Source organism: Nyctereutes procyonoides, unplaced genomic scaffold (genome assembly GCF_905146905.1).
Source record: "Nyctereutes procyonoides isolate TBG_1078 unplaced genomic scaffold, NYPRO_anot_genome, whole genome shotgun sequence".
NCBI classification, from domain to species: Eukaryota; Metazoa; Chordata; class Mammalia; order Carnivora; family Canidae; genus Nyctereutes; species Nyctereutes procyonoides.
Genome location: NW_026575141.1, coordinates 15,723,211 through 15,742,672, shown reverse-complemented (window position 1 = coordinate 15,742,672; position 19,462 = coordinate 15,723,211). Strand labels below are relative to the sequence as shown.

The window sequence follows — 19,462 nt, the reverse complement described above, 5'->3', positions numbered from 1 at the left end:
CATTCAAGCCAAACTCACAACCCTGAGATCAAGACCTGAACTGACAGGATGCCTTGGTGGCTCACTGGTTGAGCATCAGGGTTTGATCCTGAGGTTCAGGATCGAGTCCCGCATTGAGCTCCCTGCAAGGAGCCTACTTCTCTACCTATATCTGCCCCTCTCTCTGTGTCTCTCATGAATAAATAAAATCTTAAAAAAATAAAAATTAAAAGACCTGAACTGAGATCAAGAGTTGGGCGCTTAACTGACTGAGCCACCCAGGCACTCCTTATCTTTATTTTTTTTTAAGATTTTTAATTTATTTATTCATGAGAGACACACAGAGAGAGAGAGGCAGGCTCCATGCAGGGAGCCCGACGTGGGACTCGATCCTGGGACTCCAGGATCACACCCCGGGCTGAAGGCGGTGTAAACCGCTGAGCCACCCAGGGATCCCCCTTATCTTTATTTTTTAAAAAACATGTGCTAGGATATTTTCCCTCTTTCTATAATTAGTTGTGAGACGGTTTTTTCTAAAATATTGAGTATATCAAGGCCTAGCTAAGAATAAGTGCTTAATATTTGTCCGAAGAAGATCAACACGATGCATGCAGGCACACGTACTTTCTTGTTCGCACTTAACTGCTTACCTAAAGAGAGAACTTATTTCCTAGGGATACAAAAAAGTCTTTTAAAAGTAGTTTTATATTTTCTATTTTTTCTAGGTGTTTCTTAAGCTGTGCTCCCATGTGGTATCCTGTCAACAGGTTGAGGTGGAACCCCTCTCAGCAGATGACTGGGAGATACTGGTAAAGAAAATACAATGAGAACTAGCCCAATTTAAGGTTAAACTATTACTGTGCAGTTGTTTATGTTGAAGTATAACTGATATACAATGTAACATTAGTTTCAGGTTGTACAATATAGTGACTCAGTTGTCTCCATACCTTATGCTGTGCTCACCACAAGTGTAGCTGCCAACTGTCACCAGACAACACTCACAATACCATTGACTACATTTCCTATGCTGTACCTTTTATCCCTGTGACTTCCTCATCCCATAACTGGGAACCAAAATATCAGTGTCTTTAGATTTCTCTTGTCTGAGCTAAGTTCTATATTCTGAGTTGGTTCAAGTTATAAGAATGAATTGTGATTTCCTTACCGGACACGGAATGACAAAAGGTAAAGTGAATAGATCTTTTTGTTTGTTGGTTATAGGAGCTGCATGCCGCTTCCCTTGAACAGCATCTTCTGGATCAAATTCGAATAGTTTTTCCAAAAGCCATTTTTCCTGTTTGGGTTGATCAACAAACTTACATATTTATCCAAATTGGTAGGTGCTATTATATTTTCCATTGTGTTCTACACCATGGCCTTGAATCCACAGCAGAGGTGAGCATGTACTAATGAGCTTTGTTTTCCCCCCAGTTGCACTAATGCCAACTGCTGCCTATGGAAGGCTGGAAACTGACACTAAACTCCTTATTCTGCCAAAGACCCGCCAAGCCAAGGAGAATACATTTTCCAAAGCAGATGATGCACATGGGAAATTTAATAATTTTGGAGAAGACCAAAAAGGATTGACAGTTACTGGGTCTAATAAGACAGATTCAGAGGTTACAGCTGACTCACCATCCATGCCAAGCTTATGGACTCTGATAGGAAGCATTTTTTCTTTTGGGTCTGAGAAGAAACTGGAGCTATCCTGGGGTTTAACTGAAATGAATGCATTCAAAAACATGCAGTCCAAAGTTGTTCCTATAGACAATATTTTCAGAGTGTGCAAATCGCAGCCTCCCAGTGTGCATAATGTAACGGCAACTTCAGAGTTTCACAAACACTATGCTGTTCACATATTTCCATGGGACCAGGAATATTTTGATGTGGTGCCCAGCTTTACTGTGACCTATGGAAAGCTAATTAAGCTACTTTCTCCAAAGCAACAGCAAAGTAAAACAAAGCAAAATGTCCTGTCACCTGAAAAAGAGAAGCCAATGCCAGAACCACTAGATCAAGAACCAGGCACCTCAGACTACAGTCAAGAAGCTAAGGCCTGTGTGCTACAAGTCATCTGGAATGGACTTGAGGAATTGAAGAATGCCATAAAATACACCAAAACTGTAGAAGCTCTTCATCTTGGGAAAGTCTGGGTTAGTATAAAATTGATTATTAGGGAGAAAATAATTTCATTATCCTTGAAATTCTCCAAATTATGAATTAGAATAACATTTTATATACAATTTGAAAGTCAGTATATTAAGAAAGAGTATCTAAAGTCCGTGCAGGGACACATTCCTGATTGCAAGGTAAAGTCCTTGTGTGGGTAAAGATTGCGTGTTTTCTGGTTGAGTAAACTTGGACAGCTGTAAACTTAGACAGGAATAGGCCCAGGGTGCTCACAGTTACTTGCCTGAGGTGTTTTGTTTTTTTGTTATTTTACTTGCCTGAGGTTTCATAAGAAGTACAGCTGGGATTCACAGCCGGGTGGGCCTACTCAAGTTGGCACTTAGCGTGGGTGCCTTACGAAGCCTGGCGTCTTTAGTACCTGCAGGAGGTTTGCTTCCCAGTTCCTGAAAGCAGAGGAAGGTCTCGCTGGGGGGCGGGGGGGGATGCCCGGATAGAGACCGCAATGTGAGGTGGGCCCCGGATTGGAGTGTACCCAGAAGCAGCGTAGCCTGCTGCACCGCCTCTGTAACCGTGGGCCTGGGGGGGGGGCGGGGGGGGAACACAGCAAGTGTTCTGCTGCCCCAGCCTGGCCTCAGATACTCCTGCGCACTTTATGTGGTCACCAGTCCGTTTTATTTGAACTTAATTTGAGCTGTTGTGAAGTGAGGCTTCATGGTGATAAACAGAGGAAATTATTAGGACAGGGAGGAAAAATAGGAAAGAAAGGGGTTCTCCTTTGTAGATTCCTATTATTGATGGTTTCACCTGTGACCTCTGTGCTGACAGCTTAGAAATTTTTAATCTCTCTGGCTTATGTCATTTTCTAACATTCTGGCCCATCAGCTCATTATTTTCTGTTAGTTCTAGACTCCTTAGTTTTTGGAGATCCTGCTCCATCTTCAGAATAAAAATGTCTAACCCCGAACTCAATAGGACTTCTCTTTTCTATTAATGGTTCTGCCATTTGGTGGGAATACCATCTTTTTCCTTGAAACCATGGGGTGAAGACAGGGTGAAGAAGTGCCAGGTAAAAGCATAGAGAGCATATAAGAGAGCAAGGGGTCCACACTTCCCAGTCCATTTTAAAGATAGGCAGCCGTGGGCACTGAGGGTGGCAGTACTGGATGCAGGCGCCATCCAGTACTCACAGAGGCTCCACTTGAGAGAGCAAAATCGAGGGATCTCATTCTGAAGAGGGTGTGAAAAGAAAGAAATGAAGGGGAAAAATTGAAATGTTTGTGATACGGCAGTGCCTGAATATCTGTCTGGTTACTCTGAATCCTGATAACTTTGATTAATTTACCTGAATTCGTAGAAGTTAATAACAACATGCTGTGGGATATTTTAAATCAAGTTTTGCACATATTTATATTTTTATTTATTTTTAAATTTCAGATTCCAGATGACCTGAGAAAGAGACTAAATATAGAAATGCATGCAGTAGTCAGAATAACTCCAGTGGAAATTACTCCTAAAATTCCAAGATCTCTAAAGTTACAACCTAGAGAAAACTTAGTGAGTTCAAATTTATGTTATATCATAGCTGTTTTACATGTCTTGTAAAATTTCTAGTTGCTTCAGCCAAATAATAAAGAATATTGTATTCCTTTTGGCTAGGAGGGCAAAGAAGTCTTTGTTTTATTTTATTGTGGTAAAATGCATATAAGGAAATGCTGTTTTAACCATTTTTAAGTGTATAGTTTAGCAGCATTAGTTACATTCATAATGTGCAGTAACCACTGACTATTCCTAAAACTTTTCCAGTCCCCAAACAGAAACTGCTCATTAAGTAATAATGTCCCATACCCTTCTTTCCCAACTCCTGGTAACCTGTAATCTATATTCTGTCTCTGAATTTGTTTATTCTAGATATTTCATATAAGTGGAATCCTGTAATATTTTGTCCTGTGCATCTGGTATATTTCACTTGTTTTTAAGGCTCATCTAAGTGGTAAAATGTATTCATTCCTATTTGTGGCTAAATAATATTCCATTGTATGCATATACCATGTTTTGTTTGTCCGTTCATCTGTTCATGGACCTTTAAGGTTGTTTCCACCTTTTTCGCTATTGTGAATAATGCTCTTATGGACATTAGTATAAGTATCTGTCGAATCCCTGCTTTCAGTTCTTTTGCGTATATACCTAGGAGTTGAGTTGCCTTTTTTTTTTTTTTAAGAGAAAGGAGGGAATGTGGGGGTGGAGGAGAGGGAGAGAGAATCTTAAGCAGGTTCCATGCCCAGCATGGAGATTGAGGCAGTCTCATGACCCTGAGGTCATGACCTGAGCCCACATCAAAAGTTGGACGCTAGAGCCACTTAGGTATCCTGAGTTGCTGGATCTTAAGGTAATTCTATTTAACTTTTTCAGAAATCAAAAAGTCTTTAGTAAGCAACACACAAATTATGTATATTGTGCCAATGCAAATATGGATAATTTGGCTTTTTTTTTATTTAAATAAGCTCTATGCCAAACATGGGGCTTGAATTCATGACCCCAAGATCAATAGTTTCATGCTCCACTGTCTGAGCCAGCCAGGCACTCCAATAATTTGGTTTTTAAAAGATAAATATTTTTTTCTACATCTATGTAATTAAAAAAAATTCCCCTATATTGTTTCATACTGCAGCCTGAAAATGCCAGACTGCTCATTAACAGGGTATTGTCACCTGTGCCAGTTTAGTTTACCAGTTCTCTGAGAACTACCACACAGGAAATTATTGTGTTAGAGGTTTTAAAAGTTTCAAACATGATTTTATCCTTCTCTGATAATTCAGATGGTATTTTTGAATCTTTCAGATCATAATGGTTATAATATCATGGAAGAACCATTTTAACAGAACTTTCTAGCTAATGAGACCCCCAGATAAGATAGCTTATATTATGTACTAGAGAAGAGGAAAACAAATAAATGCCATTTCCATAACAGTATGTAACTGAACATTTAACACATGGCAGAATGGTGCACAGTGATTTCTACTTTCAACTTTTGAGTTAATCTTGGTATTTTTCAAAAATTAGGTCTCATGAAAAAAAATAGGTCTCATGTACAAAAACTTGTGGCCCCTAGTCGTTAGATTTTTTTTGTCTCAGTAATAGGATATTACTACAGAATTGCCTTTTTTTTTTTTAGATTTTTATTTATTTATTCATGAGAGACAAAGAGAAAGAGGCAGAGACATAGGTGGAGAGAGAGGCAGGTTCCCATGAGGAGCCTAATGCAGGTCTCGATCCCAGGACCCTGGGATCACAACCCCAGCTAAAGGCAGATGCTCAACCACTGAGCCACCCAGGTGCCCCCAAGTTGCATATTTTAATGGAAACTTCAAGACATTGGCAGGTTTCTCTGGGCTGATTATATGTCTTAGGACATAAGAATGTTTGATTCTTCACATTTTGATTATTATTATTATTATTTTTAAGTAAACTCTACCTTGCACGTGGGGCTCAACTCAGGACCCAGAGACCAAGAGTAACTTGCTCTCCTGACTGAGCGAGCCAGGCACCCTTCCTTTAGGTCTTTAATCCCATTGCCCAGTAATACCCAAAGAAGTAACAGACTATTTGTCATCTTTAAGAATGCAAGAGCAATGCCTGTACTTAGTTTAGCCTGCTTTTTCTAGTGATCAGGTTCTAAACTGAACTTAATCAACAGAGCTAAGCTTGACTCTGGATGAAGAGAGAACAGAAAGGGACCAGTTGAGAAATGGTGGAATGAAGAGGTTTTTACTTTCCTAGGCAGATATTATCTTCCCTACATGAATTTTTGGTTAATCCCATTTTTAGCTTCAAGTGGGTTTTAAAAACTTAATTCTGATTTTAAAAACTTCAAAAATTAATAGTGTTTTTCTTAGAATCTCTTCATACCTTTGGAACAATTTATTAACATTGTACTTAGTATCTCAGCACTGTGGCCTGCTTAACAGAAAAGAAAATGAACTTATAAATAATTTACTTTTCTCATGTACAGAGACGTTTGGAGGCACTCATAGGTGGTTAATCAGGGATCTAGGCTCCTTTGGTCTAGCTGCCATCATTAGCCTGTAACTTTCTTCCTCTGAGATGCAAAGCATGTGCTGTACTAATAGGCATCACATATGCATTCTTGGCAGCAGAAGGCACAAAGCAAAAGCCTTCTTGCAAGGTTTCTCTACCTTTTAATTAGGAAGAGAAGCCCTTTCCAAGGATTGCTGATTGCAGGCACACATACGTGCATATTCATATTCTCATTCTCTCTCTCTCCCTCTCCCTGCCCCTCCCCCTCTCCCCTTCTCTCTCCCCCTCTCCCTCCCTCCCTCCCTCTCCCAGGCTGGGAATTGAGCTTTTTTTTCCCACCTCTAATTCAGGGAGGCAAGGGAGAATGGATTGGAATGGTTACCCAGTGAGCTAAATTATGGTATGTGTATCACTGGTCATGAGATAAGGAGGGTTTAAAACTTCACCACTTCTGATAAATATTTATTTGTTATAAAAACTGAGGTTCAGAGAGTTTTATTAATTTGCCCACAGTCACACAGATAATAAATGGTCGTGCTAGGCTGGTTGCATCTTGAACTACTAGCATATGTAATCACTTGTGCCAAACTGGTGCAGATTGGGTATACTGTGATTTATGTAATTGACTAGTTTCCTACTAATGACACCATCTTACAGTTCTCACATGAGGTGAGCAAGGCTCAGAGTTTAAGAGGCTAGTTTAAGGTCCATCAGCTGTATCCAGGTTTATATATTACTAGCACGATAAGATATTAAGCTAAGGATGTTAACATGCAGTTAGGTAGTAGGATAATTCATTATTGTTCTTCCCTTTTCTCTGGCAGCCTAAAGATGTAAGTGAAGAAGAAGTAAAAACTGTGTTCTCTTCATGGCTACAGCAGTGTACTACTACCACACTTCCTTTGATAATATCAGAGGAAGAACATATTAAGCTGAGAATGAAAGATGGTGGGTAAATTTTGTTTTGATATTTTTCCTATTGAAGAAGTCATAAAATTTTTCATTGTTTTTCCAACTGTAATATGTGTGAACAGGAAACATAATGATAAGTAAACAGTAGATTTTACTATAGAAGAATGCCTTTATTTAAACTTAAATTTAAATCTTAAATTATTTCATCTCGGTTTCAGTGCTAACTCTACATTTATTACTTTTTTTTTTGATAGGGTTAAAGGAGTTTTCTCTAAATGTAGTTCATTCTTGGGAAAAAGACAAAGAAAACATTTTTTTGTTGAGTACCAATCTGCTGCGGAAGACCACAATACAAGTAATCACATACTATTGAATATTTAATGAGATAATATTTGTCACATTGAATTGATAATAAAGTATGAGTTTACCTGTAAGACTGTGCACTTAAAAGTGTATTAGAAACATGATTGATAAGAGTAAGGAATAACTTGATTTAAAATATTTTATTATATAGTCTCTTTAACTTCTCTAAACAAATTGATCTACCCTAAACTTAAAATCAATGCACAATTAAGTTTCAAGAATAGAATTGATTGTGTTAACTGGCAAGTGGATCATGATTTCAAATTATTTTTGTATTAGAACAATAACCCATATTATTTTCGCAGTTCTTTTTTTTTTTTTGGCAGTTCTTGAATTCTCTTCACAAATATCAGATCATTTTTCTTCTAGAAGGATTTTATAACTCTTTTTAGAATATTATGTTTTAGTTAGGATATTCCCTCTTCTTGTATAGAATTGAAGATGCTCTAGTCGTTTTAGAATTTGAATGGTTGGGAACTAGACATTTGGCCTCTCTACTTTTGAGATAAAATTGAAGGAATGCCATTCAGAGGAGATGGAAATGTAAGAATCATGAAGAGTAAATAGGACACAAATCAAAATTGCAAATAAAGGTGTATCTGTAAACTGTATGGAAGAGATGACATTCTTTACTCTTTGTTGACTATAAATATTTATGTTCCTTGGTTGAGTAAATTACTGTTGTCAAGGCTATTTTAAGTAATGATCTTGCATGTACAATATGTTTTTTCTCTCTGTGTAACAGAATCTATAATTCAGTTTCCTGGGACCTGAGAAAAACAGGCCAAAGATGTAACTTTGAAATGTAAAACTGATTTTTCCTTGCTACTGTAGGTCCTTCTAGATCCTATGGTAAAAGAAGAAAACAGTGAGGAAATTGACTTTATTCTTCCTTTTTTAAAGCTGAACTGCTTGGGGTAAGAAGTTACAGCCAAACAAGTATGTTTACAGTCATGTTTGACATGATCTCTGACAGGATTTTTATGTGTAAACATTAAAGTAGATGTTAATGCCATTGACTAATCTTAATCATTAGTAGATATTGTTTCAAGGATTGTTTTTATTTTCACACCCCACTTAGTAATTTGCCTTGTCTTCTTAGATAACTACATAAAAGTCTGAAGCTTATTAGAAATTTTGCTTTGAGATTTGATTTATGAGAAGGAAGAACTGGATAGGACTTGGATGATATGTGCTTGAATAAAACAGTAATTCTTAGAGTTAATACATTTATTTTATTTTATTTTTTAAATACATTTATTTTAAAAGTTAAATCCAAAAACACTTGAGTGTTTAAAAATATTTCAAATTAAGTTATTCCTTCAACTATCTTATTAATGTAATTGGGATTATCTGTGTTTTCCGCAACTTTAAAACCAAACAAATCTGAAAAGAACCTTCTTTTAATTTCTTTATCTCTTATGCAATATGAGAATCACATATAAACATTACATCTTAGAATCTTCACCAAAGCTTTTAGTAGTTGTAGTGTAGTGATTGGATTTCCTGTAATCATATAATCTATCAATGTTCTAGTAAAGAGATTAAACCATAAAGTAACAGTGTTTAAATACAGCATATTATTCATGTTGAAAGTAAAATCTCTTCAGACTCCGATTTTAGGAATTTATATTTATTATCAGAAATAAAATCCTAGAGTCAGGAAGTAGGTTGATGTTCGTGCTGTATAATCTACAAATTGAAACTGGATTTCAAAGGTTAAAGTTTTAAGAGGAAATAAGTCTTCAATTATTCTAATACTTCAGACATACTCATTTGTGATTATGTTGATTAACAAACCAAAATTCATTTTGAGAGGAATGTTTGTGTGTTAAGACAAATTTCTTAAGATGTCCTGTTAACACAAAACTTCTAGTTACTGAACAGGTTTGAAATTAGTAAAACTAATTTTAAAAGCTGTAACTCAGATTTGGCATTAATTCAGTATACTTTGAAATAAGGGAAAATTTCCACATTTTACTCTTTTTAAAAATCATTAACTAGCCTGGGAAGGAAAGTTTCAGAATTTTTTACAACTGGATTTTATCCTGCTTGGTGTTTTATCCTGCAACAATGTATATATTTTGCAGAGGAGTGAATTCCTTAGGTGTATCTTCCCTGGAACACATCACCCATAGCCTCCTAGGACGCCCTTTGTCTCGACAGCTGATGTCCCTAGTGGCGGGACTTAGAAATGGAGCCCTTTTATTCACAGGAGGAAAGGTATGTGGTTAAAATGAGCCCATTTCACTAATCACTTTTATTTTTCTCTCTTTGGGTTTTAATCATCTGTCATATAGGGTTGTTAATACAAGGTATAGGAAGGCTTTATTTGCTTTGGAAATTTAGAAAGTGGCGATGAATAAGGTGACATGCTCCCAGCCTTTTTTTTCTGTACCAATTGATAACAATTGTATGATTTTTGTGTTTTAGGGTATTGATAGGGTTAATTGATTTTCAAATGTTGAACCAGCCTTGCATATCTGTAATAAATTCCACTTGGTTGTGGTGTATTATTCTTTGTATACATTACTGAGTTTGTTTGCTAATACTCTTTTTTTTTTTTTTAAGTCTTGGGGTTTTTTAAGGATTATTTGAGGGAGAGAAATATGAATGGGGGACATGGCAGAGGGAGAGAAGGAGACTTCCCACATAGTGGGGAGCCCAACATGAGGATAAGTGTTACAACCCTGAGATCATGACCTGAGCCAAAACCAAGAGTCGGACGCTTAACTCACTGAGCCACTCATACGCCCCAGTTTTTAAAATTAATTCATTCATTCATCCATTTATTCATTTATGTAATCTGTACAACCAACATAGTGTTTGAAATCACAATCCCGAGATCAAGAGTTCCAGGCTTTTCTGACTGAGCCAGACACGCAGTCCATTGTTTGCTAATATTCATTCATTCATTCAGTTTGCTAATATTCTGTTGAAGATTTTTACATCTAAATTCATGAGCGAAATTAGCCTGTAGTTTTCTGATTTTGTATTGTCTTTGTCTAGTTTTGCTATCAGGGTAATTCTGGCCTCGTAAAATGAGTTGAGAAGTATTCCTTCCTATTCTGTTTTCTGGAAGAGATTATCTAAAATTGGTGTTCATTCTTCCTTTAATGTTTGGTAAAATCTCCAGTGAAACTATCTGGGCATGGAGATTTCTTCACCTTCAACTTTTTAATTATAAAGTTAAATTTCCTTAATTATGTATTTCATCTTGGCAGATATTTAGTAGTTTGTAATTTCAAGGAATCAGTTTACTTCTCCTAAGTTGTCAAATTTATGAGCATAAAGTTGTTGATAGTATTCTTTTTATTATCCTTGGAATGGCTGTGGAATCTGTTGTGTCATTTCCTGATCTTGGTGATTTGTGTCTTCTCTCTTTTTAATCTTCATCAGTTTTGCTGGAGTTTTCCTGCCCTCTTAAAGGGCTTACAATTTTATTCTCTGCCAATGCAGTATTGTTTTCAGGGGTACTGTGTGGTCTTTATGAGTCCCCTTGTTCTTGTATTCATTTCAAAATTTTTAAGGCTTTTCCAATTCCATTCACTTTCAACTCTAGTAAAATAACTCTTTTTTCCAATAATGAGCCCAGTTGCTTTCTTCTGTCTGATTCTTAAAATATAGCAACTACTCCAATAATCTAAGTTTCCCCATAGGAAACTAGAAAAAGAAGAGCAAATGAAATCCAATGTAACCCGAAGGAAAGAAATAATAAGAATTACAACAGAAATCAGTGAAATGAGAAAATAAGTGAAATCAAAAGCTGCTGCTTTGAAAAGATCAATAAAATTGATAAGCCTCTAGCCAGTCTAAGAAAAAAAAAAAAGACACAAATTAGTAATATCAGAAATCAAAGAGAGGACATCACTATAGATCCCATAAACATTAAAAAGATAATAAGGTAGTAATAGTCATAGACAACTCTATGTTCACAAATTTGATAACCATCTTAGATGAATGGACCAATTCCTTGAAAGACACAAGTTCTCAAAACTCACACAAGAAGAAATAGATGATATAAAAAGATCTTTATCTAGTAAAGAAATTGAATCAATAATTAATAGCCTCATAAAACAAAGCACCAGGCCCAGATAGTTCATTGGTGTATTCTATCAAATATATAAGAAAGAAATTACACCAGTTTTCTACAACCTGTTTCAGAAGATAGATGCAAAATGAATGCTTCCTAATCATCCTGTGAGGCCAGCATCACCCTAATCCAAAACCAGACAAAGGCATTATGAGACAAGAAAACTACAGACCAACCTCTCATGACCATAGATGCAGAAGTCTTCAACAGAATATTAGCAAATCAAATCAACCAGTGTATATAAAGAATTGTATACAGTGATCAAGTGTCATTTATCACAGGTATGGAAGGCTGGTGAAATATACAATTAATATACATTGTATGTAGTTTCTAGATTTGCTATGTCAGATTTCAAACGTATCATCATGGTAGAGTATTTTTTTGGAAAAAGCAGTATTGACTCAGAAACCAGACTTCTCATCTCACCTACGGGTGGCCTGGTTAATAGGAAGAACAAGCAGAGAAGACCTGGATTTGAGTCCCACCTCTGTCATGTACTTACTGGCCATGACCTCAGGCAGGTTTTTGGTGTCTTACCTACCTCCATAGGAATAACCTCACTTAAGGAAAATAATATATGTGAAAGCACTTTGCCCACTGAAAAGTGCTATTATACAAATGTGAATTAGTTTATGTGAGGAAAAGGCCCTCAACTAGGCAAAATGACTATGACAGGGGATCTCTATCTCAGCACCTTAATATCTTTATTCTTTGGAGTGCATGGACTTTAGGGTTTTTTTAATTTTTATTTTCTAAAGATTTTTATTTTTAAGTGATCTCTACATCCAACATGGGGCTTGAACTCATGACCCTGAGATCAAGAGTTGCATGCTCCATTGACTGAGGCAGCCAGGGACGCCTGGAGCCCATTGACTTTAAATGTAAATGACACTCTGTAAGCTATAATGATGGTAGTATTTGTTAAGTACCTGCCAAATTTCAGACTTTGTATAACAACCTTGGCTATTTTTCCAGCCCATGGTGCTGAAAAAAAATATTGGAACTGGTGTAGGGCTCTTAAAGCTAGACAAAGCAACAACAGTAAGAAATAATAGTACACTGAGGGAGAAAACTTAAAGTAAAAGAACTATAGGTCCCCTGGGTGGCTCAGTCGGTTAAATGTCTGCATTCAACTCAGGTCATGATCCTGGGGTCCTGGGATCGAGTCCCATCAGCTCCCTGATCAGCAGGAAGTCTGCTTCTCTTTCTACTCCTCTCCTGGTCATGCTTGTTTTCTCTCTCACGCACTCTATTGCAAATAATTTTTTAAAAATCGTTAAAAATTAAAACTAAAAACCTACCTATGTTCAACCTCTCTAGGGGACATTATAACAGGTTCAGCAGGTTTTATTTTTTATTTTTTTAATCATGAGAGAGGCAGAGACACAGGCAGAGGGAGAAGCAGGCTCCATGCAGGGAGCGTGAGAACTTGATCCCAGGTCTCCAGGATCATGCCCTGGGCCGAAGGCAGGCACTCAACCGCTGAGCCACCCAGGCATCCCAAGTTCAGCAGAATTTTAAATGTGTACCTTTTGATATGGTAATTCCACTCCTAGAAATTTATTATGAAGGTATAATCTGACAAATAAGTAAACAAGTATATGGATATTTATTTTAGTTTTACTTGTAATAGTTAAAATTGGAAACAGCACTAATACACATCTGGATGGGTTATTGAACCTGTTAGAGTCTAGTACATCCCACAGCAGCAGCATGCTGCGCAGTTGATGCGGCTCCATATTTGTTGATAAAGAGGACAGTGATTTGTCATGAACACACATAAATAATTACATCTTCATAAGTTTACATAAAATGTGCGTCAAGTGTCTGGAAGGATGATTCATCGAAACAATTGACTGTGGTTATCATCATGACAAAATGTTTTACCTTTCTCTGCTAAGTATTTATTTTGTATTTTCTGCATATTACTTTATAAACCAGGGAAAAAATAAAGCTTTACTAGAAAAAAAAATGCACATTGGATCAAACCCTATAGTCTGGAGCCACTTAATATAAAAATAAGCAGTTCTGTGCACCTTAAGGGCCGCTGAGGGCTACATGGTTCACTAATTCATGGTCACAGTAACACTGTAAATGACCAAGAAACTGAATTAAAATTACAGCTAATTAAAAAAAAATTACAGCTAATTTAAGATAATAGGGAAGTGAGTAGTAAATGTTTTCCATTAAAAATAATTGAAATTAAATAGGAGTAGGTTTCACTTCTCTAGAAAATTTATTTAATGTTCACATTATTCCCTTCTAGTAAGTAACGGAGCATTGCCTGTTTTAAAGGTAAAAGATTTATTATTAATTATTGATGATTTTAATGATTTTTTAAACATTAAACAGCTTAAAAGAAAAGCCATATTTTAGTAACACCTGCATTTCTCACATAGCAGCTAGACTGGTATATACATTTTTTACTTTCTCAAAGCAATTTATTATTTTTAGCATCAGTGCCAACTGAGATTGGAATTGGAGTGGGAAATGCCCCTTTTTGGGGGTTAATATTCCTGAGATTGGGTTGTCTGTTAACCTTGCCTGTGTTTCTGTACTACTAGAATCCTTCTATTCAGGCTAGGAAGCTGGAGCCTCCTGGTTTCTTTGCAGAATATTATGAGTTTTGATTTTTTTAATTTTATTTTTTAATTTATTTTTGTTTCATTTTGTTTTTATAGACTTGAATACGTATTTAGGAACTAATTCCTTCCCACTTATCCTGCAGTGCTCTTAAAACTTACTGAGTCCAGGTTTTCACTCCTTCCTATTACTTTACTTTATACCAAATGTTACCCACCATAAATGATCCTAGAGCTCCAGGGATGTGAGGTGGTTTTTTGTTGTTGTTGTTTTCTTTTACCCCTGGCTTTATTGAGATATAACTGACATAGGACACTGTGTGGTATATACTTGATTGGTGAGGCTGAGTCTTGGTGATTGCCATAGTAACAGAAGCTATTTCTTTGATTGGATATATTGCTTATGAAGCAATTGTTTTTTAGGGCAGTGGAAAATCAACTTTAGCCAAGGCAATCTGTAAAGAAGCATCTGACACATTGGATGCCCATGTGGAGGTGGTTGGCTGTAAAGCTTTACGAGGTATGAATATGATAATACTCTACATAACCCCCCCCCTTTTTTTGCTAGAAAGACAGAAATGTTATTTAATGCTGTTAATCTAACATACCTAATCTTTCTTTAATTTTTCTGTTATTGAAATTATAAATCTTTGGCTTTCTAATATTTTTAGCAAAACTTTTTAAACTCTCCATACTTGATGGAGGCCTCCTCCTTTTTTTTTTCCTAGCCAAAACTCTGTAGACTCTATTCCTGGAAATGCCAACTTAGACCATTCTGAGAAAGTTCATATCTAAGGTATATTCTATGGGTACAAAGGATCCTTGCACTGCTGCAGAATCTTGGGGGTCAGGGGGATGGGGAGAGGGTGGCCATGGACAGCGAAGAGAAGAAGTATAATTTACCATATACACTTTGGTACTTTTTAGGTCTTTAATGCTTATATTATCCTCTATTTGGTTAAAAAATGGTAACCAAGGGTAGTGATTAATAAATTTTAGTGATTGGTATATTAACAGAATAGGACTCAAAGTTTCATAGTTAAATCAATATTGAGCTTTTCTAATGCTCTCAAAAGGCAGCCTGAACTTACCAACCTTGAATTAACATTAAAACCCATTTTATTTCTTGCATATTAAGGAAAAAGGCTTGAAAACATACAGAAAACTGTGGAGCTGGCTTTCTCCGAGGCGACATGGAGGCAGCCTTCTGTGATTCTGCTGGATGACCTCGACCTTATTGTGGGTGTGCCTGCTGCTCCAGAGCATGAGCATGGCCCTGAGGCTGTGCAAAGCCAGCGGCTTGCACATGGTAATGGTGACACGTCCACCTGAGGCTGTGGGCCTTTTTTTCTTCGGTTAGATGACCATTTTAGTCTTCATGATAAATCTACCTTCTTCAGAAAATGCTGTTACGTGTTGCTTTTGAGGCTTCCGTGTTAGTAAAATTGGTAGGAGCAGTGTGAAAATTCTGCAACATCGTGATTTGTCTTTTGGAGTCTTTTCCTTCTCATATGCTTATTAGAAATTGCTTCATTGTGCAGATTTACTCTGGCTTTGTTCATTTGACAAATATTTGTCTAATGCTTATGCACAGCCTGTATCCTCCAAGTCTAGGACCCGAAAGAAAAGTAGACAGTTTTAGGACAATACTGAGAGTAATAATGGTAGCAACCATGTGTTGAGTGCCTTTCCTGGGCTAGGGTCTGTTTTTGTACTCTATGTGCAAATATTGTGGTTTTTTGGATGAATAAATGGAAATTCAAAGATTAAGTAATTTGACCAAGGTGGCACAACTAGGAGGTGGTAGGATATGTTTTGCCAGAAGTGTACACAGGGCACCGTAGGAGCACACCCTCAGGTTCCTGTGAGGGGCAGGTAAGGAGTAACAGAGAAGGCTTTTGGTGGGAAGTTGATGACTGAAATTCACTGAATTTTGATGGAGGAGTAGAAGTTAGCATGAAGCGGCTTCATGTTAATGAAGAAGCAAAGAAAGTGTGATCCCCAGGCAAAGGCACAGAGCTAGGAGAAATGGTGGTATGTTAGTGAATACCCCACAACTGGAGTTTAGAATTCACGGAGAGAGCTGGGGTAGAGTGCTGGAGGATATGACAGCAGGTAGCTGCCTGAAGCTTCTCGAGAGCTGGAACAGATAGGAAATGCAACTGCCATGCCTTGCATTATTAGAAACTCATGTTCGTCTCACAGTTTGAATCCCGTAGGATCTGCAAAATTGTGTAGTGTTTAATGGAATGCTGCAAATTTCTAGGTCGGGACTCAGATATACATTATTAATGCCCGTTTCATTTCTGACCTCCTAACAACCAAACCTGGCAAGACCTAGGGTGGAAGGAGATTGTTCAGGAATTCATAGGACTAGGAACTGTGTTTTGCCTAATCAGAGCACGATATGGAATTTTATCACCCTCCTGTGTTTATTTCAGAGACTCCTGTTTGTCCTAACCCTAACCACTGAGGCATTGTTTTGAGTGTATAGACTTAGTTGACAGTACTTGGTTAGAGTGGGGCTGATATTAGGTCCTCAATCAATCAGTGGCAGTGAGTGGGACTTTGTACTCACCTAAAAGCTCGACTTTAGGTTATCATTGTTTTTAATGACTATATAATTTTTAAATATGTTTCTAGTCAATAAGCTTTTATGCTGTATTGCTTAATTCTAGCTTTGAGTGATATGATGAAAGAGTTTATTTCCATGGGAAGTTTGGTTGCAGTGATTGCCACAAGCCAGTCTCAACATTCTCTGCATCCTTGGCTTGTCTCTGCTCAAGGAATTCACATATTTCAGTGTGTCCAACATATTCAACCGCCTAATCAGGTAATACTACTTGTGAAGATTGTTGAGATGTGTCCCTCTTTATATAAACCATTTTTCAATTTTATTTTATTTATGTATTTAATAAATTACATTTATTTATAGTAGGTGTGGAGCCACTGCAGGGCTTGAACTCATGACCCTGAGATCAAGACCTGAGCTGAGATCAAGAGTTGGACACCCAACTGAGACACCCAGGCTCCCCTCGTTTTTTAATTATATTAATGATTTATGGCCTTAAACTTATACTTACAAATATTTAAAAGGTGACATTTGGTGCATTTTGTGCTTAGATGCACAGTTTCCCTTTATAACAATCTGAAATGTTACTATGCTCTTTGCAAGGGTTTTTGGAAAACATTTTTTTTAATTACTAAAATTTTGTTATTCCATCCAAAAGGAAAAAAAAAAACAAATTCTAAACTTCATTTCCCATTGGTGAAATCTGTAAATACATACATCATGGACATTAGATTTTTTTTCAGTTTATTGTGGTGTGATTGACAAAGTTGTGTATATTTAAAGTGTACAATATAATTTATATATACATTGTGAAGTATTTACCACAATCAAGTTAATTGAGCACATCCATTACATAGTTAGCTTTTTTAAACATTTCTTTTTAATAAGAAAGAGCATTTAGTGAGAAATGCAAATAGATTTATGAATATATGTATTTTTTCATCATAAGTGTACCTGTCACGTATTTCACTCATCCCCCCCCACCTTCCCTCTTGTAACCCTCAGTTTTTTCTCTGTAGTTAAGAGTGTTTCTTGGTTTGTCTCTCTTTTTTTCCCTTTGTTCATTTGTTTTGTTTCTTAAATTCCACGTATGAATGAAATCATATGATATTTGCCTTTCTCTGATGTATTTTGCTTAGCATTATACTCTCTACCTCTATCCATATTGTTGCAAATGGCAAAATTTCATTCTTTCTTATGGCTAAGTTATGTTTCTCTGTGTGTGTGTGTGTATACACCACATCTTTATCCATTCATCTGTTGATGGGCACTTGGGCTGCTTCCATAATTCAACTATTATAAATAATGCTGCCATAAACATAGGGGTGCATGTATCCCTTTGAACTAGTGTTTTTGTTTTTGAGGGGTAAATACCCAGTAGTGTGATCCCTGGATCATAGGATAGTTCTACTTTTAGTTTTTTGAAGAACTTCCAAAAAATGGTAGTTTTCCACAGTGGTTGCACCAGTTTTCATTCCCACCAACAGTGCAAGAGGGTTCCTTTTTTTCACATCCTTGTCAGTACTTTTTCTCAGGTGTGAGGCGATACCTCATTGCAGTTTTGATTTGCATTTCCCTGATGATGGGTGATGTTGGGCATCTTTTCATGTGTCTGTTTGCCACATGTATGTCTTAGAAATGTGTGTTCATGTCTCCTGCCCATTTTTAAAAATATTTTAATTTGACAGCGAGAAGAGCACAAGCAGGGAGAGCAGCAGAGGGAAAGAGAGAAGCAGACTCCCCACTGAGCAGGAAGTCCAATGTGGGACTTGATCCCAGAACCCTGGGATCATGACCTGAGCTGAAAGCAGATGCTTAATGGGATTGGGCCATGCAGGCGCCCCTTCTGCCCATTTTTTTAAAAAAAATTTATTTATTTATTCATAGAGACAGAGAGAGAGGCAGAGACACACGCAGAGGGAGAAGCAGGCATCATACAGAGAGCCTGACGTGGGACTCGATCCAGGGTCTCCAGGATCACGCCCTGAGCTGCAGGCAGTACTAAACCGGTGCGCCACCAGGGCTGCTCTCTGCTCATTTTTTAATTGAATTATTTGTTTTTGGGGTATTGAGTTCTATCCTTTATATATTTTGGATACTAACTCTTTATCACATGTGTTATTTGCAAATATCTTCTCCCATTCAGTAGGTTGCCTTTTAATTTTTTTTTTTTTGGCCTTTTAATTTTGTTGATTGTTTCCTTCACTGTGCAGAAGCTTTTTATTTTGATGTAGTCCCAAAAGTTTAGTTTTGCTTTTATTTCCCTTGTCTAGGGAGATACACGTAGAAGCATATTGCATAGAACGACATCAGCAAAATTACTGCCTTTGCTCTAAGGATTTTTTTTTCTTTAAGGATTTTTATGGTTTTAGGTATCACATTTAGGTTTTCAGTCCATTTTGAGTTTATTTTTGCATATGATGAAAGAATGTGGTCCAGTTTAATTCTTTTGCATGTGGGTGTGCAGTTTTCCCAACACCAATTGTTGAAGGAGACTGTCTTTTTTCCATTGGATATTCATTCCTCCATTGTCAAAGATTAATTGGCCATATAATTGTGGGTTTATTTATGGGTTTTCTGTTCTATTCCATTGATCTGTGTGTCTATTTTTATGCCAGACCATACTGTTTTAGTTACTACCACTTAGTAATATTGCTTGAAATCTGGAATTGTGATGCCTCCAGCTTTGCTTTTCTTTTTCAACATTGCTTTGGCCATGTAGGATCTTTTGTGGTTCCATACAAATTTTAGAATCATTCTAGATCTGTGAAAAATGCTGCTGATATTTTGATAGGG

General features: G+C 36.9%; 1 protein-coding gene across 2 annotated transcripts in view; it reads left to right on the top strand.

The window, feature by feature from the left end:
• PEX1 (peroxisomal biogenesis factor 1) overlaps positions 1–19,462 on the top strand; it is a 40,828-nt gene that overhangs the window by 6,631 nt on the left and 14,735 nt on the right. For both annotated transcript variants that reach the window (XM_055307444.1, XM_055307445.1), the window contains exons 3-13: positions 705–788; positions 1,201–1,315; positions 1,411–2,132; positions 3,544–3,663; positions 6,969–7,092; positions 7,311–7,411; positions 8,254–8,336; positions 9,510–9,642; positions 14,518–14,614; positions 15,233–15,403; positions 16,773–16,927. In XM_055307444.1, the coding sequence (XP_055163419.1) occupies positions 705–788; positions 1,201–1,315; positions 1,411–2,132; positions 3,544–3,663; positions 6,969–7,092; positions 7,311–7,411; positions 8,254–8,336; positions 9,510–9,642; positions 14,518–14,614; positions 15,233–15,403; positions 16,773–16,927 (1,905 nt within the window). The remainder of the gene's footprint in view (positions 1–704; positions 789–1,200; positions 1,316–1,410; positions 2,133–3,543; positions 3,664–6,968; positions 7,093–7,310; positions 7,412–8,253; positions 8,337–9,509; positions 9,643–14,517; positions 14,615–15,232; positions 15,404–16,772; positions 16,928–19,462) is intronic.